The sequence below is a fragment of the Misgurnus anguillicaudatus genome, chromosome 19 (assembly GCF_027580225.2).
Source record: "Misgurnus anguillicaudatus chromosome 19, ASM2758022v2, whole genome shotgun sequence".
Classification (NCBI taxonomy): domain Eukaryota; kingdom Metazoa; phylum Chordata; class Actinopteri; order Cypriniformes; family Cobitidae; genus Misgurnus; species Misgurnus anguillicaudatus.
In genome coordinates, this window is record NC_073355.2 from 51,403,488 (window position 1) to 51,431,053 (window position 27,566).

At 34.8% G+C, this 27,566-nt stretch overlaps 1 protein-coding gene across 1 annotated transcript; it reads left to right on the forward strand.

Moving 5' to 3' along the window:
* Positions 1-1,831: 1,831 nt before the first annotated feature.
* Positions 1,832-26,860, forward strand: mcoln1b (mucolipin TRP cation channel 1b). The gene is made up of 13 exons (XM_073856545.1): positions 1,832-2,016; positions 6,990-7,234; positions 7,378-7,541; positions 12,088-12,248; positions 12,908-12,995; positions 13,377-13,473; positions 15,444-15,543; positions 15,626-15,732; positions 20,701-20,850; positions 20,929-21,030; positions 21,146-21,268; positions 22,918-23,124; positions 24,744-26,860. Exons 1-13 carry the CDS (start codon positions 1,989-1,991, stop codon positions 24,873-24,875), a joined length of 1,704 nt encoding a protein of 567 aa, XP_073712646.1. The 5' UTR covers positions 1,832-1,988; the 3' UTR covers positions 24,876-26,860.
* The last annotated feature ends 706 nt before the right edge of the window (positions 26,861-27,566 follow it).

A 27,566-nucleotide genomic window follows, 5' to 3' on the forward strand; every position in this document is an offset into this window, starting at 1 on the left:
TTTAGATATTTTTACTGAAAACAAGACAAAAAAACAGGCAAGTTAATAATAATTTTTTCTTAAACACAAAGAGAGTAAAGTGTAAAATGTTTGGATTGAGATCTTGTTGCTTTTACAACCTTTTTTACCAGCAGGTGGCGCCACATTTTGGCGTTTCGAGCGCTTCGACACAGTGAATCATTTTTGGAAGCAATTGTTTCAATTGATTCGAAGCTTTGAAAAGCATCGTTTCTCCCATTACTATAGAAAACATCTTTACATCCAACTTTACAGAAAACACACATAGACAAATGAAAATACTGTAGATACTGTTTAATATCTAACACACACATACGACTTTTAGCATTTTTATACTTTCAGAATACAATCAAAAATGTATAAGTTTTCCTCATAGGGACATAAAGTTCAAGACAAAATTTTGTTTGCAGGAAAACATTTACAAACATACAGTATGGAACCAGTTAACAAACCTTATCTGCTCTCCATCACCCTGCATATAAGAAAAAAAATAAGCATAAATTGATTGTTCATCTATAATCATATATAATGATAAAGACACTCAATCTAAGACTCTACTTTAGGTCTGTATCAGGATCTGAAACATCTGAGCTCTCATGAGTTTAGAGAGAAGAGTACATTCAGATCCTGCAGTAATGTAGCACACGACTTGCACCCAACAATGCACAAAAACACGCAACGCTGAGCTCTAACAGTGTGCACACTTCATCCATCCCATAATATTCAAAAGTGTTATATATTCAAACATTTAAAGTTACCAACCTCTCATAATAAACATCAACTATGTGTGTATAGACAAACATAGCAAACTAGTAAATAATCGTAGGATCACCGATATAGACAGACACATACCTCAAGCACTGCAGGATAAAATGGCTCTCACACGTGCGTCTGCTCACGCTGTGGCCTCGTGTCTTCTTCTACTGCTGTTTAATTGGGTGCAGTAAACCAGTTTGTGTTACATTACCGCCACCAACTGGAGAACGTTACGTTTATTTTCTGTAGTTAGTAGAACTGGCCAAGTCACGTGATTTTGGCAAACGAGGCTTCGTTACGTCATAAATGTTTCGAAACTCCTATGGTTCACCACTAGGGGAAGTTGAACACAAAGTTAACCAATGAACCAGTGCCTAGGTGCCTACTACACTCCTCAGACCCTATGACTATGAAATGTTTTACACTGAATGGACATTTAGGTTAAAGTAATGGACTGAACATTTGCTGCAAAATAAAAAACAATAAGAAAAATTGTGACAGAAGTAAAAAAGCCAATTTGACATCTGTGCTGACATGAATGGATATCTTGCAGATTTGAAAAGTAAATTCATTATCACACTTCAGTCTTGTCTTTTTAAAGTTTCATTCTTGTCAAACATAACTTCCTTTAACACACAGGCCTATTGGTTTAAAATAAAATGTGTAAAAATCTTTTCAAGTGTCTAAAATTATAGGAAAACAGAAAAATAACATTTAATTTCCATTCTATTAAAAACATTTTCTAAAACGTCTTAACATTCCTGCTTCTCCTGGACTCCTGACTGAAAACTTTACCATTTTGCCTACTCTGTAAGACAGCTTTGAAGACAAACATGTTCATAATTAAAAGGGGAGTTATTTGTATATAAATGTTTTTTAAATTAATGATTAAAACACAAGAACAAGAACACCTTTGCAATTGTTTTGTAATATTTGTAAAATATTAGGACAGAGACCGCGTTGTTATTTGTTTTCAACAGCAGATGTCGCCATCATTAGGTGTTTCGAGTGAATTTCATCACTACTGTCTGGCTGTTTTATGAGACTTTTATTTTGACAGTGAGTCAGTTGTGGGCGTGGCTTAGGTTTGCGGTTGTTTTTGTCATGCATACTGCAGACAGCGATGAGATTCATCTACATGTTTGTTTGTTTTTTCAAATCAATCAATCACATTTCATGTTTTGATCAACATCTGTTTGTTTATTCATCGTAAAATGGACAGTTCTTCAGCGCAAAACACAGGTTTGACATGCTTTTATTCTGCCTCTGGTCTGTTTATCTTGTTGAAATAATGTCGGCTGTTTTTTAAAAACAATCTGTCTGTCTCTTATCTATAGCCTAATTGTCATGTTTGAAGCCAAATAGACACTAAATTAGAGGGTTTCAGCAGAAACAACATAAACAAACGGCTTCTGTGGAAACAAAGTAATTTTACAGTAGTTTATTTCAGATAGGAAATGACAAGTAAATTACCTTCGTTAATATCTAAAACTTATCAACTATTTACACTGAGCTAATGTTACTGTGTGAAATAAATGTATTAATTTGAACACAGACCTTGAATTCTTGCCTGGTTGGTCTAGAGATCAATTAATACAGAACGGAAGTTCACTTCGGTTCAGGTGCAGTTTTTGCGGTTTCAGCAGTAACAACATAAACAAACGGCTTTCATGGAACAAACATAACTTCCGGTAAACTCCGCTAAGAATCAATAACAAAGTCATTTTAGAGTACTTTATTTCTGTTAACAAGCAAACTTAATGTTACTGTGTAAAATATGTACTATATAATGACTACAGATCAGCTGCCAAACCTCCCATCAAATAGCGGTAATCCATGATCACTGTCTTTACTTATCTTTATGAAACCAAAACATTTGTTATTTTCGACGAGGTATTTGTTCAAGAGTTCAGGGTGTATTCCAGAAAGAAGGGTTAACTTACCATCAGATTAACCCTGAACTTTGGGTTGATCAACCCCAAACTTGCTTACTTTGGGTATGTTGGTTCCAAAACACAGTTTAAGAGTTAGTTCAATCAACCCGCTGAAAGTAACCCAGAGTTAATGCGCGCTCACGGTAACAACATAAAGGCATTGTCAATGGATCACAGATTTCACGAGTCACCATAGAAACATCAGAGAACTTTAAAGTTTTTAAATGAGAAATAACATTACAGGGAGTGCAGAATTATTAGGCAAGTTGTATTTTTGAGGATTACTTTTGTTATTGTACAACTACAGTGCTCTTGGTCAATTCAAAATGTTAACAAACCCTCAAACCTGAACATTTAAGTAGTAAAAGTGAAATTTTGGCTTTATTAAGAGAATATTTCTATGTACATCATTATTAGGCAACTATTAGTGTGCAGAATTATTAGGCAACTAAATGAAAAACAAAGATTTTACCATCTCACTTGTTTTTTTTCACCTGTTAAAGTGAGAACAACAAACAAACTCTACATTTACAAACAAAATCAATAAAACAATAAAAAATAAAAAAGATATAGACTCAGTGACCAATATAGCCACCCTTCTTTTCGATAACAGTCACAAGCCTTCCATTCGCGGATTCAGTCGGTTTCTTGATCTGGTCTGAACCAGCATTTTGTGCGGACGCAGCCACAGCCTCCCAGGCACTGTTCGGGGAGGTGTACGGTTTGCCTTCGCTGTGGATGTCCTGTTTAAGAAGGGATCAAAAGGTCCTAATAGGGTTTAAGTCAGGTGAATAAGGGGGCCATGTCATTAGTTTTTCACCTCTAAGGCCTTTACTGGCCAGCCATGCAGTGGAGTACTTGTGATGTATGTGATGGAGCGTTGACTTACAAAATAATCAGTCTTCTTGAAAGATGCAAACTTTTTCCTTTACCACTGCTTGAAGAAAGTGTCTTCTACATTACAGGCAGGCAGGCACAGACAGGTATTATTAAACACGAGCTTGTTGGACCTTTTTGGGTTGAAAATGGAAATAAAAAACAACTCTCAGACCTACTGCCAATTTTTAGAAGACACTTTCTTCAAGCAGTGGTACAGGAATAAATCTGCATCTTTCAATAAGACTTTTTTATGCAAGACAACGCTTCAGCACATGCATCAAAGTACTCAACTGCATGGCTGGCCAGTAAAGGCCTTAAAGGTGAAAAACTAATGACATGGCCCCCTTCTTCACCTGACTTAAACCCTATTGAGACCTTTTGATCCCTTCTTAAACAGGACATTTACAGTGAAGGTAAACAGTACACCTCTCTGAACAGTGTCTGGGAGGCTGTGGTTGTGGGTGCACAAAATGTTGGTTCAGACCAGATCAAGAAACTGACTGAATCCGTGAATGGAAGGCTTGTGACTGTTATCGAAAAGAAGGGTGGCTATACTGGTCACTGAGTCTATATCTTTTTTATTTTTTATTGTTTTATAATTTTTTTTTGTAAATGTAGAGTTTGTTTATTATTCTCACTTTAACAGGTGAAAAAAAACAAGTGAGATGGTAAAATCTTTGTTTTTCATTTGGTTGCCTAATAATTCTGCACACTAATAGTTGCCTAATAATGATGTACATAGAAATATTCTCTTAATAAAGCCAAAATTTCACTTTTACTACTTAAATGTTCAGGTTTGAGGGTTTGTTGGCATTTTGAGTTGACCAGGAGCTCTGTAGTTGTACAACAACAAAAGTGATCCTCAAGGGTACAAGTTGCCTAATAGTTCTGCACTCCCTGTATAAACCAATACTTTCTGTCGAAATCAACGTTTTATAACGTTATATAAGTGCGTGATTACAAAACAGATAAAATTAATTAATTAATACGAACCTATTTTACCCCATTTAAGTCCATATTATATGTGTCTCAACAAAAATACACATAATATTATTTAAATATTATTTAAAAGCCTGTAAAAATAATCATAGATTTTATATATGATTTTAAATATAGTAATTATATCTAATTAGATATAATTTGACATAATTAAGATGATCTTTTCTCTTACAAAAATTAACAATGGTTTTACTACAGTTAAAACAAAAAACATGGTTACAGTAAAACCATGGTAACCATGGTATGGTTTTCAAAAACTATAGTTAAACCATGGTAAGTGTAGTAAAACCATAGTTTTGCTGAATCAATGCACAGAAAAAACATGGTTACCACAACTATACACCAATAAAACCATGGTTAATTTTTGTAAGGGCTGTGGCACATAAAGTGCACTATGATTATATTCACTACTTGTACTACTTGTACCTATTTCAATGACCCTGTTTAGTTTTTGGACTTTCCATTGTATGACACTGTATCGCCATCTTTTTTAACATTTACTTATCTGATAAATGCACCCTCTTTTAATTGTAAAGCTTCCTTACAGTCCTTACAGATTTTCAATAATTTTGTGTAATGCCTTTCAGTACACTAATGATCATTTATTTGCATTGGACAATTAGGATCTGTTGTGACAGAAGTGGAGAATAGAAATGTTACATTAGTGCCCATAGTAACATGTTCTAATATGTCTTGTATCATCTAATATAACCAAATATCTCAATTTCCCTTTGGCTCAAAAATAATAGCTCGGGAAAGCAGCTGCAAAAGGCCCATTTTAAAGAAAAAAGGGTGATTTAGAAAAAGGACAACTAGATCAAATGTAGAGAGGAGGCTAAGGATCTGAAGTGCATGTTTAAGAAATAAATATGATACTATGGAATATATATTTATAATTTTATTTCATTGTGTACATGATCTAACTAAAAATAGAAAATCTCTGACCACTATGCCATGTCTGTGATTAAATGGTGTTTCACCAAATGAAGTCTGTGCTTCATCTGTGTCACTATGTGGGTCAGTGTTAAATCGTGCCTGTGCTTCATGGGTGTCATTCTGTGGGTCAGGTTAGATGCACATCAGGGGTAACTTCTGTCCCTCAGTAATTATTATTATGATAGGCATCATGTGTTTCTATTTGTTACTGTAACATTGGCACATTGTCACTTAAGTAAAATATGTTAAGATTTCTGGCTCAATATTGACAATGTATTTGCACACACAATTTATTAGAACTTTAGATTCATGGTTATTTATGAATTGACCAAATTTAAATAGAATAATTAACTGACGGAAATGTGTTTCATACATCTACTGATATTTGGAGATATATTAATGATGGACATAATTAAATGTACAGTAATTAGTCCAATCACAAATATCAATCCATGTTATAAAAAAAATTGTTTCTTTAAAGAAAATATCGTAAATGTTTTAAGACAGCAATAAATATTCGCGACTGTAAATGTAATAAAAGAAATGCTTTAATATTGTAATTTTATGCAAAATATATGCTTCCACGCCCGCTGCACGCTCATCATAAGTACACGCATGCGCAGACATCCTCCGGAGCCTCGTTTTATTAACTAAAATGAACTTGCCCTGCAACATAACCTGCTCCGGAGTAGGTTATCTTCAGAGAGTCAGTTGCTATGGTTACTTACATAACCCGAAAGTTACCTCCGTTTTTGGAACCGAAAGCAGAGGTTATCCGCTTACTTACTCCTAAACATACCCGGGTAAGTCACATAACCTGCTTTCTGGAATACACCCCTGATTAGCAACTAGTCACACCATTAAACAAACAGAGACCGGAAGTTAAGTTCTGCTCAGACACATAATCGCGTCATCCGGACGTGTGTTCGATAAAACCGTTTATAGGTCGTTTCTCAATCGGAAGGCCTCCGGAGGTCACATTTGAGGTCTTATTTATCAATATTAACAATTATAAAGTTGACTATTATTCTTAGTTAATCGTAAATTGTTGTAAAATGCTTATGACTTGTGAATGTAATGCTCAGTTAACTGAAATAAACCTGGCCTGCGACCTCGGCAGGCTGCAGCCTTTGGATTCAGAAACGGTCATAGTCGACACGTTTTAACATCAAACCTGTAAAATAAAATTTACGGTGGTATTAAAAAAGGTATTCAATAATACACAGCAAATATCATAGTTATACTGCCAAAAATGTACCATGGTAATTTACATTTCCTCTAAAACACTAAAGGCACTGTTATTGTAAAATGGCTTGCAGAAACTTTAAAATAATTTTTGTTGATAATGTTGAACATTTTTACCATAATAGTAACAATAACTGTAGTTTATATTGCAATAAAGCAAACATTTGACCTTATTTACACTGAAAAAGCTTCAGTTGTTGTGATATGATATTTGCTCCGCAGAGAAGGACAGGCTGCTGACCTCTGTCACAGACTATGAGTCCAGTGACCTCAATGGCAGGTGTCACGGCAACCTTCAAACCCTGGATGTGTCTTCATCAGGGTCATTTCAGCAGCGTGAGGAGGAGGCCCTGAGGAGGAAGCTGAAATATTTCTTCATGAGTCCATGTGATAAATATCACGCTAAAGGCCGCAAACCCTTCAAACTCGTCCTTCAGCTGCTAAAGATCATCATAGTTACAGTACAGGTGAAGTGAAGTTTACTAACACACGCTACACATCCATCTTCTGCCAATGATCCTGGGAATAATTCATGATATGTTTTTACCACAGTTATCAATTAATTCAATGTACTCTATAATATCATTTCTGTCATCTTTCTCTCTCTCAGCTGGTAATGTTTGGTCTCAGTAATCATATGGTGGTCGCTTTTAAGGAAGAAAACACCGACTCTTTCAAACATCTGTTCCTGAGAGACTATAAGGATGATTCTGAAGAACCAATCTGTATCCACACACAGAAAGATGTTTATGAACACATTGAATACGCTATAGATCAGTATCAGTCGTTTGTCACTAAAAAAGCACGATGTTAGTAAGATATGATAATGTTTAATTATGTAAATTCTATTTAAATGAGAATTAAATATAGTTCAAAACTTTTTATAACCAACATACATGTTTTACATATTTTTATTGGGAAAAAAAACATCACTATATCTCTCTCCCAATAGCTGCATTTCCATTCCACAAGTTAATTATATGTTAATGATCTGATGATTAGCCCTAAATAAATAAAAACGTAATTTCAAACATCACGTTGATATGGAGCCCCTAAGGAGACATGGAGCAAATTAAATAAATTTAGTTTCCCGTGCGTTTAGTTTCCCGTGCGCACGTGAAACTGAACTTTTAAAAAAAATTCTGCACATGAAGGTTTGGCGTGAGCATGCAAAAGTTTCATGTGAGCACATGAAACTAAACTTTAGATTTTTTTTGCTCCAATGTCACCTTAGGGGCCCACATCCACTCCACATGGTTTTTTCTTTTTTTTTTACGTAACAGTACATTATTAAAATAAAGTAGAAGTGTTATCAAAAAATTATTGGCAAGAAAAGCCTCTTATACTTGGGAGCAGACATGCATTGAGGTGTTTCAGTAGCTGGGTTTCCATCTCATTGATTTTATGCTTTTTTCTAGGTATCACATAAGAAACAAGTGATGGAAACTCCAAATAAAAAAATCCCTTAATTTGCCAAAAAAGTTTTAATACGTGCTGCGTCATCTTCAAATAATGATTATGTGATCAGTGACCTGTAAATGCAAATCAATTGTAGTTTCCATTGTAGTTTTGCGAAAAACACTTTTTCCGAATTGCTTGAATTGCAAGCGTAAAAACTTCTTTGTATATATTTATGTTAATTTGGAGCATTGGTCGTGCTCCCGTCTCTCTTCTATCTGCATCAAACTAAAACTTTGATGTAAGAAGTATTTAGTTATTGCAAACTATTGCTATATGTATATTTTTGCAATATTTCATTATTTGATTGCATGTTGATTGTAAGTGTTTATTACAGTTTATAATAATGTTATTCTGTTGTATTGAAGACATGGTTATTTTTATGGGTACAGAGTTGCTCTGTCTTTGTTTCAATACTCTTGCTGAAACATTAGGACATCAGAGGAGTGATGAAAGAGTTTTTATCTAACTGACTTTTAGCACACTTGGGAATTTTATTGTAATGTATAAACTAAAGTTGTAAGTTAAACTATCATCAGCAGTCTCCCAGTATGTGGCCTACAGTGGGAGAAAACCTTGCTTACCCAGTAGGGCCAGTTCACATCTGCGACACTGCTACAATCCGGAAAGGAGGATTGAGACACAGTAGCTGCCTTTCCATTACCCTTTAAATTGCGCAAATTGACATTGCGAATAAAAAATACGGCGCACATGAGGTGGTTTCTCAGACAATTCAGAAAACGTGTATTTCGCAGAACTGTTTATTTGCGTTTTCAGATCACCTGATACAAGTAAGTCTAGTATAGATTTAGGATCAGTTTCAGTAACATTTCGTAACAGCAATTTTAGTACCAGACTTATCGCAAGAGCAAAAACGATGTTTCATTCGCATATCGTCGGTTAATGGAAACACCATCATTTCGCGATTGTTTTTTGTCGAAATTTAGAAAATAACGCTAAAGTTTTGCGCAAATATTTAATAGAAGCTAGTGTCACTGATTGCATCTATTTCACAGATTCTGGATGTACTCAGAATTCTCTGTGTTTTAAATGCATTATATATTTACAAGTACATATTTAAGAAAATGTGTACATACATTTGATATTTATATATAATTTATATGATTATAAATACTTAATATTTAAATTGATTTATTTCTTAAAATTATGCATGCATGTGTGTGTATTTGTATATACATAATTATTATACACAGTACACACACAAATATGATGTAAACAAACACTTTTATTCTGCAAATGATTAGTCACGATTAGGGCTGTCACTTTTCGTTCGAAAATCGATTGCACAATCGATCGGACCAACCAAAAAGAGTTTCGAAAACGAAAATAGGCAATCGATTTTAACCAAATATGTACACTATTAATTTTAAAATAATTAAACAGTTAAAAATATAGATGTAACAAAACTCACAAACAAGCAGAAAAAGAAAATAAAGAATTCCGAAAGTGCAGTAGGTGTGCGAAAGCTAGACAGAAAATACACAGCAATTTTACGCACCTATAGTTTCACGAATTCAATCGCTGCATCTAGTGTTTTGCAAAGAAAATGGAGGACAACGTCAATAAACCTGTGCAACACGAGACAGCGTCGAAATTGTGACCTTACAGGAGATGATGAGTTATGACAAGGAGCCACCCTTGCGAGCTGACAGCGACCCGCTTTTGTGATGAAAGATTGGCAGTACGAAATACGCAGCTGGCAACGAAGTACCCGAGTTTCCCTGGGACATCAGTGCGGTTGGAGTGCGTCTTCTCAACAGATGGACATATAGTAAATGAAAAGCGCTCTGCTCTTGACCCCTTAAATGTTGATCGACTTGTTTTCCTGACCAATAATTTGTAATGACCCTAGTCTTTTTGCGCATTTCATTATGCCTGCCTAGTGCCGCCTAAGTGTCGGTTACGTTTAATAAAAAAATACACAGCATGTTCTCAACTTCAAGTAAGTCTATTTAAAGTTTCGTTTTTGAACAGTTGTTTGAAATGAATCGAATCATTATTTAAAATAATTTTTAAATTGCCTAAATCATAAAAGCAGCCGGTTGAAGCCTGCAGTAATGTTTTTCATTTATGGCAGCAGTCCACTCTTTTAGAGAATGTTTCACTACTGTTGCTGTTTTTTATTCTGCACGAAACTTAATGACAATGAATAAGAAATATTGCTGACTTGTGCGTTTCAGGCGCTCTCTTTACATTTGTCTGTTATTTGGCGTTGAAAATGGAAACATCTTTTACTTGGAAAATCGATTTTACAATCGATTCAATGAACACTTATATATTAAAAATCGAAAATGATTTTTTTCACAAAAGTTACAGCCCTAGTCACGATTAATCGTTAAGCAGCCCTATATGGGTGTAATATTCAGGGCCTGTTTACACGAGAACGCTCGAGGGTAAAAACGTAAAAAGATTTTATCGGATGTGCCTTTCGTTTACACAGCGAAGGCGTTTTGGGGGCTTAAAAACGCAAAAAAGTGAACCCATCCTCCAGAGTGGAAATCTTAAAAACTATATACCATCGCCTTCTCGTCTAAAGAGTAAAAACGCAAAAGTCTGCTCACGGTGGCTCTCGCCGCGTACGCGTTAACGTCACAGGCATGCGCCAGTTCAGGAAAATAACAACAAACATGTCAGATTATTTTCATACGTCAGACCTTCAAGTTGCCATAGTAGCTTTGATAAATATACAAGTCTTTCCAGCAGTTGTACGAATTATTCACAGCAAGTATTACTGATCAGAGAAGGCGCATTTATTACCTCAGTGAAACTGTTGATGCGCCAATTCATCGGAGGCAAACCAGATGGCTTTGGACAAGACCTGGGAGAACCAGGAAGAAGGTTGTACGAAGGCAAAGAGGCACACGAACTTGGTGTTGTTTTGTGTCAGTGCTTCACTTTGCCACCTAGCCTCCTGGAGTACATACTACATCAAATATAACACACTTTTGCGTCACCATATGCATGCAGATTTCCCCCTCAAAATGCTCGTATAAACGCGGAATAAAAAGTGATAACGCAACGCCACTTTTGCGGTTTCTTTTCAGATTGTTTCCATGTAAACGTAGCCTCAAATAACGACAGTTTTTATCCACCACATGTATCAATGTACGATCATTTGTATGATGAGATTGTCAGAAAACGAATGTTTCATGAATCACACGTGATTTTGGCGCACAGATCTGCGCTTGTTTCTACAATAGGCTGATAAATGAAGTTTATATGGTTATATGTTCTGTTATATGCTGATTGTTTTTTTTTTATATTGACTCTTAAGGTTCCCATGCATACAGTAGAGCTGCCGAAAAAAGTTGTCTGCGATTCTCTGATTTTCATGCGTATCTCCTCAGTAAAGCCAGTTTGGTGATTAGTAGTAAACCACTATCAGCTGCTTTCAGATGGAGCGGCATTTACTACACAGAGCCGTATTTTACCAAGAGGCTAGGCAAAATCGTGTTAATAATCGTGTAAGATTGTCTTTGATTATGAACGCGATTTTGCCTAGCCTCTTGGTGAAATACGTCTCTGTGTAGTAAATGCCGCTCAAACTGAAAGCAGGTGATAGTGGTTTACTACTAAACGCCAAACTGGCTTTACTGACGAGACACGCATGAGAATCGCAGCCAATTTTTTTTGCCCAGCTCTAGCGTACAGTACATTTTTATACTATTCATACATACATGCATACTGCTTACTAAACAAATAGTGTGAGATATAAAATATTATGCTTTCTCTCTCTCTCTCTCTCTCTCTCTCTCTCTCTCTCTCTCTCTCTCTCTCTCTCTCTCTCTCTCTCTCTCTCTCTCTCTCTCTCTCTCTCTCTCTCTCTCTCTCTCTCTCTCTCTCAGTATCTGGCTCTATCACAGACATCAGTAGGCAAGTACGCATATGTTTCAGGTGTGGGTTTAAACGGAAGCGCCCTCTCTCTGTGTCAGCGGTACTACAGGAAGGGTAGCATTGATCCAGTCAATGACACGTTTGACATTGACCCTCATGTTATGACAGGTGGGCTAAAATTCAATCCTTTTATTGATAGCACAGAAATCAAGAGAACAGTGCAATGCATTCAGGGATGCAGGATGCATCACGCACTCACATTATACAAACCAAACCGTGCACAAAGCACCCCAAAGGCTGGTTCGTTTTACTAGTGTGATCGAAAAGTACCGCGCCCGAGCGCAGTTTGGTTAATCACAGTGGAACACAAAGTGTGATCACAAAAAAGGATTAAAAATGGTTTTGTGAATGCCTGAGCGGTGTAAGCAATAGATGAACTAAGCAATTTGATAGGCATGTGAGAGGCATACGTGTCATTTCATCTCAAACTATTAAAAATGAAATCCCAAAACTTAACATTATGATGGGCTCCAATTTTAAGAAAAAGAAGAAGAGAGAGAGTAGGAAGGGAGGACAATCACGCTCAGGCACAGTTCGGTTGGGTTAGGTATAATATGAGTGTGCCCATAGATGTGTGTGTGTGTGTGTGTGTGTGTGTGTGTGTGTGTGTGTGTGTGTGTGTCTTTCATTATGAGTGCAGAATTGATTCCTGCCTCTATCTGTTTGATAAAAGACAAACTAATCATCTGTTTTTATCATCACACTCATAAACAATAAGTGTGCATGTGTTTGAATTGTGATTCAGTGGGTTTCTCATGTGTGTTTAGATTGTATTGGACTGAATCCACTCACGGATGTCTCACCTTCCCTACAAAGCAACTACCAGTACAAGAACTTTACCCTCAAATTTCAAAAGTAAGACACACACACACACACACACACACACACACACACACACACACCACACACACCACACACACAGGTTGTCTAAATGAGGATGTATCTGTGTCTAATTTTGTAATCGTAGGAAAGTTTAGTAATGCCCACTCGCACTACTAACTGTTTTCAAACTCAAATTACTCAAGTTCCTTTATTTATTTATTATTTATGCATTTGGCAGACACTTTTATCCAAAGCGACTTACAGTTCATTACAAGATACACATTTAATCTGTATGTGTGCTCCTTGGGTTCGAACCCATGACCTTTAGAGCATCTAACGCAATGCTTAACCACACAAACACTGTATAGACATTTATGAACATGCATCTCTTTCTCTGTTTCTCTGTTTCTCCAGGTTAATTAATGTAACGATACAGTTTCAGCTGAAGGCAATAAATATTCAGACGATTATCAATAATGAGATTCCTGACTGTTACACCTTCTCCATCACAGTATGAACACACTTTCATGTGACTTAAAATAGTTTAATTGTCTAAGAAGCTCTTAAATTTTTCTATATATTTATGGTGATATGGTTAGCTGAACAGATGTGTGTTAAAATGAAGAGCTTAGATGCAAATGCCGCTTTTAGGAGCGAAATCTATTATTTTAAGCTACTGGGTTATTCGATCCCAGAAAACTTAGGTTGACGCGCATTCTTGCGTTGATGGTATTGTTGTTTGCCCCTTATTATATGTCTCCATAAAAAACGAGAAGTCCATTATTCTGTTGCATCATCATATGTTGTTTAATTACTCCACATAATACACATATAATATCCAATTTAGCATTAAATATAAACACAGCGAGGCAAACGTATACAGTCATCAATTCGCTCTGTTGCGGTCAAAAACATTTTGTCCTTCCGGGTCAAACCACCTGCCCATAACAATAGACCGTTTCAGCAGTGACAACATAAACAAGCGGCTGTCGCGGTCCGCATGAACTTCCGGTAAACTCCGCTAAGAATAAATAACAACAAAGTTCGTTAAACGTAGTTCATTTATATAACAAGCAAAAAAACAACACATAGATTACAAAAGAAAACCAAAACATTTGTTATTTTCGACGAGGCATTTGTTCAAGAGATCAGTTTAGCAACTAGTCAGACCATTAAAAAAAAACTAAACCGGAAGTAAGGTTCGGATCCAGACGTGTATCACGTGCGTCCGATGAAACCGTCTATAGGAAGGTCACCTTTATGCAAAATTTAAAGGGTCACAGCGCCACACAATGGTCAAACAGAATAACACATTTTGGCTCCTACACCGCTAAACACATAAAATGAAATAATGATATTATATGGTAATTAGTTCTGGGTATTGGCAAGGGCCTCACGATACAATATGTTGCATGTTGCGATACATTCCAATGCTTTTACCTTTTTTTTTTTTATCAAAAATGTACAAAAATAGAGCTGATTTTTTTTTAAGCTAAAGTGCATCCACACGAACGCTGCAGGTGTTTTTAAATTTTCAGCCATTTTTTCACTCCCGTTTAACTTATGAGACATTAGCCGTATATGACAGACAACTGGACAGCGACAACTACAGCAGCGGCGGAGGAGGTCGTTTGACGCACACAGAGGGATTTTTAAGGGTTTTTAAAAATACCGATAGTAAAGATTGAAATACCGATACACTATCGTAGAAAGACCGTATCACGATAGTCAGCTGTATTTATATTTTTTGCACAGCCCTAATGGTAATCAAATACCTTCGCTTCAAATGTGCTTAATCCTGGCCTCACGGCAAAACGTTATTTTGAAATATAGTTGTTTTTTTATACAAATCCCCTAAACATCACGTCGACTTTGTGCATTTTAAGTGCACGAATAATTAATTAGATCAGTGACGACGTGCAAAACGATCATCACATTTTAAACTTGTGTCCTCTGTAAGTACGACAACCTGAATACAACCTGTATGTGGCAGTCACATGGACCACAGCGCCACCTAATGTGTGCTTTATTTTCTTCATTTTTACATTTTGACTTTTATTATTTGCAATGTTTCTAATTAAATCTTCAATGATTTGTACGTTTTTACTATGTTTTGTTTAAAGAAGTAGATTTTTTTGTGAAAGTGGAAGTTTTTGGCCAAAATAACTTTTTTTAGAGAGTCCTGTAGCAAAGACAGATAATTTATTTATAAGTGACTTTTGTGAAAATAATGCATTTCAATTACTGACTAATAACCTTTTCGTTAGCATTCAAGTGAAATTACTGAAACTAAACCAGAGTGTGATAAAAAAAAATTCTTTATAAGAACACATATCAGACGCACTTAGAGGGTTTTGCATCTGAACTCTTCATATATACAATTTTTTTGTAACCGAATTTAAAAATGAAAAAGTTATAAATGTATTTACTTGATATAGTGTCTTTTCAGACACATAATGCTTTGTGTTTCTGTTTGTTCAGATTCTGTTTGATAATAAAGCTCACAGCGGTAAAATAAAGCTGAGTTTGCAGAATCAAGCGTCCATTAAGGAGTGTCGAGACCCTAATGTGTCCGGACACGGTGAGACCACATAAAACATTCATATATTGACTTTTTCTCTTGTGTAATCTTCCTCATTCCTGTCTCTCTGTCTCGTGTTTAGCGGACAGCTATGCTCGTGTAGCGTTTGATCTGTTTGTGGCTGTGATCTGTGGTCTTTCTCTGGTGTTGTGTGGACGCTCCATCATCAGAGGAATCATCCTGCAAAACGTAAGAGAGAGCAGTTCACACCCTAAAATGCCTCATTGTTTCAGACCCATATGACTTTATTCAGGGAAATACAAAAAGTATGTTTGCACAGCTCTTTTAACATATTTTTAAAAATCCAACGTTTGGCACAATATAGATTTTATTTGTGTTTAAGCTCACTCTGGATTCAAATATGTATACATACATGTATAAGAGCAGCTCAGGTTTTTGAGATCTAGTATATCTCCACCCAGTGTAGAGAAATGATAATAGTAACTGCATTTCCATTCCAAATTTATGCAAACTTGAGCGTTATTTTCAAAATGTTGACAAAAGACTATTGCGAAATTACGGAATCCAGAAGCGCAACGTAAAAAACATGAAGAAAAATTGTTCAGGTTCTTCCTTCCTAAGACTAAGTCCTAAGATTTTTCTCTCTTTCAAATTGAAAAAAAATAGCTTCTAAAAAAATGTATTTTTCAAAATTTTTTCGCATTCAAAAATGTCGCTTCTAAAAAAAAATTTTCTCGTTCCCAAGTTCCCAAGTTTTTTCTACGTTTTTATCTGAGACAGAGCGGTTTGGGCCGCAGTCTTTGTCAAATGGGTCGGGTGTTCTGTTAATTACTGCTGAATTATCAAACAGGGTGGGTCAAGCCAGAGCCATAGAGAAACAGAGTTGTGCCAACGGAAGTCCAGAAGCTCGGCCGTCACGTGATTCACGCAGACTTCAGTTAGTTCCTAGAAGCCCATAGTGAGCCATTGAAATACATTGAGTTAGAGGCAAAGAGCTGTGATTTTTCTTAATTTATAGTCAAGAAACGCATTTTTTTACGATATTTCTATATCACATCAAAATGTGAATGTAGTGTTGTTATGTAGTTATATAAACAATGTTTTTTGACAAATTAAATCCACCAATATAGGAACATTTGTATGGTCATCTGCTGGTATGTGGCTTGTTAACATGTTTTACGCTGCCTTTAGCCACTTTAAAATGCATCACACTGTACTAATGTAAGTTTATAATGTTATGCTTGTTTATAATGTACAAAGTGAATGTGCTGTGAATGTAACTCATACTGGTTTAATTTATAAATATACAAGCACAACATTAAAAAAGACTTTAATATTAATTTATTTTAATTTATTATAAATTATAATAATATTTCTGGCTTAGTGTAGTTTTCTTTTTGTTGTTAATATAAACATCTGATGGGACATAACATCATCTTCACTTTAAATGATTACTAATTTCTTAACTATGTAAGTATACATTTGACAAGTTATTAATAAATAAATTTATTTTATTTTATTTATTAACCAGCAAAACCACAGTGTTAAAAACATTCCACCCATACGTTGATGCATAAATATGCACTTTATACCACCATCACTTTATTTAGCCTCTCTAATTACACAATATTTACAATAATGGATGAATTTGCATTAAGAAAACGAAATTTACCAAATACAAGGCTGTTCGTGGTTTGTTGTGTGTTGCTAAAGTTATCCACAGCTTGTCCTAGCCTGACCCGTTTTCTACTAACACCCCCTAAATGTACTAATTAAATGAGAAATAATGCACTGCAAACACACTGATGCATAGTCATTCGATTCACATGTATTGCTAACATACAATCTTATTTGTCAAGCGTATTAAGTCTTAAAACTTGTATTAAGTTCAACACATTCAATCTTTCTAATGCAACTCTATGGAGCTGACTGTGACTTCCGGGAACTTTGGAGAGACTCCGTGGTCCGCCATTGCTGTAAAAAAAAAACGTTCCATTGGAGTAAACGGACTTGACGTAACTCTATCCTTCTATGGCTCTGGGTCAAGCAGGTGCAGGACTCTTCTTGAGGGAGACTAAGATCAAACTCTTTCTTATCAGTGGTATTTTGCTTTTTAGAAATTAAAGTTAAACATTCATTATCATCAAAACTCAAACCCAATGGCCTCAGTCTGTTAAAGACAAATAAAATACTGAATTTCAAACAAAGTGTTTATCGAAATTAAATGCACACTTTACACTTTCTCATGCACAACAAGAGATTATAGATAAAAGTTGTTTTAACAAACCTTGTTTTTTTATGTTTGCTTGCTAAAAACTGCTCCATCCGGGGTCAAATTAAAACTCCAGTGTCAGGCTTTCTCTGTTTCACAAAACAAATGAAAACGAATGACCCAACTACAGCAGTTATAAATGACAACAAATTCCATATCAAACATATGTAACCTCCATTAAATAATTACATATCCGCAGAGAGAGCGTTTAAAGCACACAATTTCATTCCTGTGGTGACACCTGGGGGCCAAAGTTGGTTTTGCATGCTAATTGTTAGCTAGCAATAATTTTCTTTGTGTGGCCTTTAAAAGAGAAGAGAAAAATGGAAAGAGAAAAAAATGTGAAAAAGAAAAAAAAATAAAGAGAAAAAAATTTGAAAGAGGAAAAAAAGGTTTTTTGAAAGCGAAAAAAAATTCAAAGGGAAAAAAGTTTCTTTTGAAAGTAAAAAAAATTGAAAGGGAAAAAAAGGTTTTTGAAAGCGAAAAAAATTGAGAGAAAAAAAAAGTTTTTTTAAGCGAAAAAAATTGAAAGGGAAAAAAGTTGTTTTGAAAGTAAAAACAATTGAAAGGGAAAAAAGGTTTTTGAAAGCGAAAAAAATTGAAAGAGAAAAAAGTTTTTGAAAGCGAAAAAAAATTGAAAGGGAAAAAAGTTGTTTTGAAAGTAAAAAAAATTGAAAGGGAAAAAAAGGTTTTTGAAAGCGAAAAAAATTGAAAGACAAAAAAAGTTTTTTTAGCGAAAAAAAATTGAAAGGCAAAAAAGTTGTTTTGAAAGTAAAAAAAATTGAAAGGGAAAAAAAGGTTTTTGAAAGCGAAAAAAATTGAAAGAGAAAAAAAAGTTTTTTAAGCGAAAAAAAATTGAAAGCGAAAAAAGTTGTTTTGAAAGTAAAAAAAATTAAAAGGGAAAAAAAGGTTTTTGAAAGCGAAAAAAATTGAAAGAGAAAAAAAAGTTTTTTAAGCGAAAAAAAAATTGAAAGCGAAAAAGTTGTTTTGAAAGTAAAAAAAATTGAAAGGGAAAAAAAGGTTTTTGAAAGCGAAAAAAATTGAAAGAGAAAAAAAAGTTTTTTAAGCGAAAAAAATTGAAAGGCAAAAAAGTTGTTTTGAAAGTAAAAAAAATTGAAAGGGAAAAAAAGGTTTTTGAAAGCGAAAAAAATTGAAAGAGAAAAAAAAGTTTTTTAAGCGAAAAAAAATTGAAAGCGAAAAAAGTTGTTTTGAAAGTAAAAAAAATTGAAAGGGAAAAAAAGGTTTTTGAAAGCGAAAAAAATTGAAAGAGAAAAAAAAGTTTTTTAAGCGAAAAAAATTGAAAGGCAAAAAAGTTGTTTTGAAAGTAAAAAAAATTGAAAGGGAAAAAAAGGTTTTTGAAAGAGAAAAAAATTGAAAGAGAAAAAAAAAGTTTTTTAAGCAAAAAAAAATTGAAAGCGAAAAAAGTTGTTTTGAAAGTAAAAAAATTGAAAGGGAAAAAAAGGTTTTTGAAAGCGAAAAAAAATTGAAAGAGAAAAAAAAGTTTTTAAGCGAAAAAAAATTGAAAGGCAAAAAAGTTGTTTTGAAAGTAAAAAAAATAGAAAGGGAAAAAAAGGTTTTTGAAAGGGAAAAAAATTGAAAGAGAAAATTTTTTTTGAAAGTAAAAAAATTGAAAGGAAAAAAGGTTTTTTGAAAGCGAAAAAAAATTGAAAAAGAAAAATCTTAGTCTGAGGAAGAAAGGACTTCATGTTTTTTTTACGTTGCGCTTGAGGGCTTCCGTACGAAACAACAGTCAATGATATGTGACTGAGCATATTTTTTTCTGTTATGATAAGTCATACCAAACATCCCGTCTACTGATGTTTACTGATATCACATCCATCCCACTAAGCATTATTTTTAACTGAAGGAGACGTAAGAGTATTATCCAAACATTAATGCCAAGAAAAGCCTCTTACACTTAGGATCGGCATTGTATAGACGGTTTCATCTGACGCACGTGATACACGTCTGGATCCGAACTTTACTTCCGGTTTCGTTTTTTAATGGCCTGACTTGTTGCTAAACTGATCTCTTGAACAACTGCCTCGTCGAAAATAACTAATGTTTTGGTTTCCTAGGTAATCTATGTGTTGTTTTTTTGTTTGTTATATAGATAAACTACGTTTAAAGAACTTTGTTGTTATTTTTTCTTAGCGGAGTTTACCAGAAGTTACGCGCGGACCGCGACAGCCGCTTGTTTATGTTGTTACTGCTGAAACCGTCTATAGGTGTTTCTTGGATGTAATAGTACATTGTTTTAAATCAAAAGAGATTTAAGAGTGTTATCCGAACATTATTGGCAAGAAAAGCCTCTTATACTTGGGAACAGACATGTATTGAGGTGTTTCTGGCAGGTTTTAGCCATCTTCAAATAATAATTATGTGACTTACTTAAAGCAACACTATGTAGTTTTTTTACCTTTAAATAATGTCTCTAAAATTATTTCAGTGATAGAACAACTTTTAACTGGACAAATTGTACTGTTGCTGCAACCTGAGCAGCCTCCTAGCTGCTACAAGCACACTCTGAAAGTGGCGGTGGAGGGTAGAGCACACAGCCCCGCCCCTCCCCCTGCCTGCAGAAGAGTGTCTGATACCAGGCACTGTTGCGCTTTTCAACCACATGGAGGAGCTGTAAGTCATTTTTACATGGAAACTACATAGTGTTGCTTTAATAAGACCTGAAATTTTGAATAAACTGTTTCCATTGCAGTTTTGCAAAATACACCTCCTGAATTGCCTGAGAAACTACCTCACGCGAGCGTATATAGCTTTTGAGTTTTTGCGGAATTTACGTGTTTCCATTGGCCGTATTTTTAATTCGCAATGTCAATTTGCACAATTTAAAGGGTAATGGAAATGCAGCTAGTGTTTTACTAAAGCACATGAAGTAATGATGATGATGATGATGTGTTTGTGTACAGGAGTTTGTGCAGTATTTCAGACGCTCTCTGGATCGTTCAGTGTGTTGGGGAGATCGTCTGGAGTTTATTAACGGCTGGTATCTGCTCCTCATCATCAGCGATGTTCTAACCATCATCGCCTCCTTCATTAAAATTGCCATAGAGACCAAGGTCGCACATTTCCCTTTGAACACTTATCTGACTTTAAGAAACGTCGAGAGCTGATTGGCTGTTCTGTTTGTTTTGTAGAATCTGGCGTCTTACGATGTCTGCAGTATTTTAATGGGAACCTCCACGCTGCTGGTGTGGGTGGGTGTGATACGATACTTCAGCTTCTTTCAGAAATATAATGTAAGTTTAACACTTTATTTTGTCACTTTAGTGTTTTATATCAAATGTTTTTAAATCTCATTGTTTGTTTGAAATGAACACCTGATTTAAATCTTGACCTCATGTTTGTTCTCAGATTCTTATTGTGACTCTGCGAGCTGCGTTTCCAAATGTGATTCGATTCTGCTGCTGTGCTGCTGCTATATACATGGGCTACTGCTTCTGCGGCTGGATCGTCCTGGGACCTTACCACAATAAAGTATGTCATCATTTAAAGGGGACATATCATGTGCTAAAATTGGGTCCCCAGTGCTTCTATCAATCTAAAAAATGTGAAAAAGATCAACCCAGTAACTTATTTTTGATTAACCATTCTCTGCAAGCATGTAAAAAAATAGCTCATTGAAATTTGGCTCCCCTTGTGATGTCAGAAGGGGATCTCATTATAATAATACCACCCCTTAATCTGCACTATCCAACCACAGCACTGCCATTTAGTGCAGAGAGAGAAAATAATTGACAGCACAATTAAGTTTCAATTTCAACAAACCACCATTATGGTGATCAGTGTTTGCATTATCAGCTCATTTGCATTTTAAAGGACACACACAAAAACTGCACATTTTCCTCACACGTAAAGTGGCAATTTTAACATGATATAATATATTATCCGTGGGGTATTTTGAGCTGAAACTTCACATATGCAGTCTGGGGACACCAAAGATTTATTCAACATCTGCATGTGCGAGCGGTAGGGGCTGTTATATAGTAAACGCTTCAAGGGTTCGTATTAAGGGAAGATGACAAACAACCTAAATTGATTAGTGGTTATGATGTTTATTCTCATATAGCAAAAATATATATTTTCAAATATAAGTGTTAAAATATCTAAAAATAAACAAAAAATGTATGTACTAAAATATATTTTGAAATATGTTTACAAAAATGTATTTTTCACCAATATATTTTTTGGCCATTGTTGTATATTTTGAAATGTATTTTAAAAATAAATATATTTTTATATAAATATTTAATATATTTTGTAAATGTAACTGGTGTTAAAAAAAAATTAAATATATTTTTAATAAGAAAAAAATATTTTTATAATTGTATATCTATTTTATACATTTTATACAAGCCTTTATATTTTGGCCAGGAATAATACATTTTTTGCCGTATGGGTTGTAAAATTAATTTGTTGCTGTTGCCCCTTGAATACATTTTGAAATAACATATATTTCAAGTAATATAATATATTATGTTAATATATGAAGGTTAAAATTAAATATACTTTAAAATTCAAAAATATATAGTTTTACTTTTTACAAAATGTATTTAGCATACGTTTAAAACTGTTTTAAATATATTTTTGCCGTATGGGTTTCGCTGATGTCTACCAATTTAGGGAAGTAGTTTATGGTTAAGAAATGAATCAAGATGTTACATTCAATATTAATTCATTATTATTCAATGTTTGAAGGACCACTGTGTACATTTTTAGTGGCATCTAAAGGTGAGATTGTGAATTACAACTACCAGCTCAGTCCACAGCTCACCCCTCCCTTTTGAAATGCGTAGAGAAGTTACGGTAGCCGCCACAGGACAAACATGTCATCGTCAGAGACAACGTAAGGACAAATCGCGCTCTAAAGAGAAGTTTGTCCATTTAGGGCCACTGTAGAAACGTGACAGTGACTTTCATGTAAGGAGACCTGCTGTGTATATAGATAAAAATGGCTCATTGTAAGATAATAAAAACAATACAGTTGATCATGTAAGGTCTTTATACACCACTGATAATATAGTTATGTAGATTATTTTGCACTTCTGTCAAGAGATCCTCCTAAAATGTATATCGCCTTTCACACAAGAAACATATTGACCTTGATCTCTCTCTTTCTCTGTCAGTTTCGTTCTCTCTCTACAGTGTCCGAGTGTTTGTTTTCTCTGATAAACGGCGATGACATGTTTGCGACGTTCTCTGAGGTGGAGCAAAGTGGGGCGCTGGTGTGGGTCTTCAGTCAGGTGTATCTCTACACCTTCATCTCGCTCTTCATCTACATGGTTCTGTCGCTCTTCATCGCAGTCATCACTGGAGCCTACGAAACCATCACAGTAAATACAGAGACACCATCACAGATCATACTCTAACATACAGCATTGACCTCATACACACTGCAAATTTTCAGGAGTGACATCCGCATTTAAATGCGGGAGTGAATCCCTCAAATGTTCGTTCCATGTCTCTAGATGTATTTTGTATTGTATACGTGTACTGTATTTTTCGTTCAAGGGCTGGCAACACAAGTTCGTGCCTCAGTCATTATCTGCACAGTGTATACTTTTTTCCATTTATTTTTTCAGAAGAGAGACCTGTCATGAGTCATGACCATGATGCACATTTTAATACTTCATCAACAACTAGTTGTTCAGTTCGGTTATGTACACAGAGTTTCTGTAAATGCGGTTGTGACCATAGATATGTATAAAGGCTAGATATGTTACGGCAGAGTCTCTAACATGATCACCTGGCGGCCATCTTACCACAGTCAGTTCGCTCACTCGTAGCATTGAGTTTTAATGGTGCAAGTACTTTTAGATGACCATAACTTGCTAAATTTTTTACCAATTTTCAACGGTTTGGTTTCTTACAAACGTTATTGAGGTGGCTATAATTCTGAATGCTTTAACATGTTTCATGAATTTTTTTTAGTATAAGTAAGTATGCAGTGTTAAAGGGGCCATGGCATGAAAATCTGACTTCATGTTTAAGTGCTATAGACGGTTTCAGCAGTAACAACATAAACAAGCGGCTGTCGCGGTCCGCAGTAACTTCTGGTGAACTCCGCTAATAATAAATAACAACAAAGTACTTTAAACGTAGTTTATTTATATAACAAGCAAAACAACAACACATAGATCACATAGGAAACCAAAACATTTGTTATTTTTGACGAGGCATTTGTTCAAGAGATCAGTTTAGCAACTAGTTAGACCATTAAAAAAACGAAACCGGAAGTAAGGTTCGGATCCAGACATGTATCACCAAGTACCTGCACCAATAAAAACTCAATGCTACGAGTGAGCGAGCTGCCTGTGGTAAGATGGCCGCCAAATGCGGATGTTCCACTCAATTGGCCAGCAGCGCGGCGAGACATCTAGCCTTTATACATATCTATGCTTGTCACTGCCTGCATTTTACAGGAGTTCATTAGGTAGTAAAATGCGGTTATCGGTCCATAAATTACTGAAGTGTGTGTGTACAGAACAGGATTAAGCACTAAAAGGTGAAGTCACAACCAACTTTATAGTTGACATAAAATGATTAAACGGGGTATTTATCCTTGTTCTGTAATGTAGATAACAAAATTTTGGTCTGTAATGCCTTGGATGCTTCTTAAAAACCTCTTTCAGAAAGCTATATTAGGGTGGTTTTGCACCTATTTGGCATCCCTTCTTGCTTAACTGGCAACCTCATTATGAAATGCAAGCACTTGACGCTGATTTGCTGCCTTTGCTGCCACTCAAAAGAATGTAAAACTCGCCATCTTCAGAACACAGACCAAAATTGTACAAATAGAAGAGCACACCACAAAACACGACTCGCCATTACGAGGCCATACACACATTGATAAAGGTCAACACATAGTAAATATCTTTCAGCCATTGAAAACACGCATAAGTCAAATGTATGTGTATACTCATTGTGTTTGTGTTTGTGTGTCTGTGTTCAGCAACAATCCCAGGATCCTCCTCAGGTGTCTGAAGTGCACCGCTTCATCGCTGAATGTACAGACACACCAACATCTGGAAACTTTCACAGTCCTGAGACGTCAACATGTTCAATCTTCTGCTGCTTTAACTAGTGTGTCTTTAAAGGAAAGAGACTTTTATTTTGCCTTAGATTTCTTCAGCTGAGATGATGAAGCTCTCGGCATGCAAAGCTTTTAAGGTAAATAATAAGAAACAGTTTTTCCGTAAATGCTGAACTGAAGTGCTCCCTCTTCACACACACACAATATGATCGCACATACATTACATTTTAAATGCTTTAGTGAATCCTGACATGCTCACGGTTCACCCCAAATTTTTTTTTTATTTGCACTAAAGAAATGAAGCCTGTTTTAAGACCATTAACATCCACTGAGACGTTTTTCATTCTCAGATTCTCAAAAACATTCAGGATTTGTTTATTTTGTAATTCACCTTATCTTCAAAACATATTTAAAGTTATGCAGTAAAGTGTAATTATACGATGTTTACTGTATTATAGATAAACAATTACTGTGATATTGCAGTAAAATGTAAGGACATTGTAAGGATCATTTCTTGTTACTGTCAAACTCTGTTAGTAAGGTCGAGTAACAATGTTGACAGTCCAGTAACAGAACTGACACACATGTAGCCTGTAACATCTCGAGTACCAAATTATTAAAATATTTACAAATATAACCATAAAAAAAAAATGACACCAAATGTATTATACAATTCCTCATGAATAATGTAAAAGATGGCGATGGTCTCGTGATGGGCTTCAGGTCTCTGTTTATTGATTGTGAGATTGATTTAGATTTTATTCATGTGTGTTTGTATTGTAGACGTCTGTTTATTATTCAGTTATGAGCACAGCTGAATGTACAGATGTTTGTTATGTGTTGTTTAAATGTATATTAACCTTTTGTTTATTGCTGAATATGCACGTTAGGTATTTCTGATTTATTGTAGGTGAAGAGTCGTATAGATGATAAACGCCAAATTCAGCGTGTGTGTGTGTGTAAGAAAGCATAGCCTTCAGCTTTATTATAATATTAATATTAATGAGAGGGGAGGAGTCGGGCGTTTCTATCTTCAGGGCTACACACAGATGAGTTCACCAGAGATTTCCTGCAGATGACCTGAGGAGTCTTTGTGTTTTCTCTCAACATTTCTGATGAAATAGACACAGTTGATGTTGTTTTATTATAGCGTCATTAATGTATGATCTGCCTTTAAAGCTTTACTTGTTTCTTTTAGTTCTGGTATTTATAAACGATGATTATACAAACATGAGGGACCAGACACCAGCTAAACACACAGGTGAATGAAACATAAGATGAGTGTGTCATATGATTCAGATTATTATTGTAATCTGTATTTCTTTCATTATTCTGATCTGGCATCTTACAGTTTTCTATTGATTATATTAGCACTATTATAATTTCAACAGATGTATACATCTTTGACTCGGTGTACAGTAGTGTGTAAAACAAGCAGAATCTCATTACATCATTTGTTTATGTTATTATGATGGATCTTTTTTAACCAGCTGATTGTAAATGATTTTTTTTAATTGTTTTTATTTTTTATATATTATTTTATTTGGATTATTATTATTATTTTCTTTTATATATTATGCTTTCGGTTTAAGAAAACCACACTGTAAATATAATGTATTATTATCATTATTATTATTATTATTATAAAGGCATTTATTTCCTTTGCTGTAATTTTGACCTACCCAGAATGCATTTATATTCTTGTTTTATGATTATGGTAACGTACTTTTAATTTATTCACGGTTCATTCATATTTAAATGACATGAAATGATTTAATGTGAACTCTTATAGATGTTCTGTAAGTGTTTGATTTAAAGTTTTTTTTTAACAAAAGGGAATTTGTATGTTATGTTTATTTTTATGGCATCTGTTATTTAAGTACATATCTGTAAAAGATGAATGATAATTTAGACAGCTGTTGTAATGCACAGATCTGATGATCTCTCTCTGTTGTCATCATAAAAACAAACACATTTAACATTAATCATTCAAATATCAGATCTTTGCAAATAAAATATTTGTAAATGTTTACAAATGATTTGTCATTTAAATGATGATTTTGATTGCAGTTTTGTAAGGATTGACCATCCAGATATCATGTAAACTTATGCAACAAATGGTTTCCTCCAACATTCTGCTGTATTTTACTGTCCATATTGTTTTAAACCATTTCTTCTGTATAAAACACAATAGGAATTGAGGTGTTTAACAGATGCTCAAGTGTGAAGGAGATTTGAGAGTTTCAGAGAAGATTATCTGTGAGTAATGATGCTCACAACACATTTATTTAAGGCACTCATGTAATTTCTACACAATAATATATATTTCACAATTTGGCATCTGACGATGCATATTTGTTATAAAAATACCCAAACACTAGAAAATATTTTCGTTGTTAAAGGTGCCATAGAGTGTAAATCTGTATTTATGTAGGCATAGATGAATACTAAGAGTTGTGTTTATGGTAATGAAATGCATGATCCTCAAACAGGGTTGTTTCCTCTTTCTTATGTAAACCTTGTGCATGTAAAGACCGCTGAAAAACAGACCAATCACAACATAACACCAACTGTGTCATTACAGTCTAGATTTACACCACAACATTACATTACACATTAAGTACAGTGTTGTTACAATGCTAAAAACAAAGTTATGACTGCTGAGTAAGCGCTATATGCTAGTTAATGCTATATGCTAGTTAATGCTAACGTTAATGTTAGTTGATGCTAATGCTAGTTGAT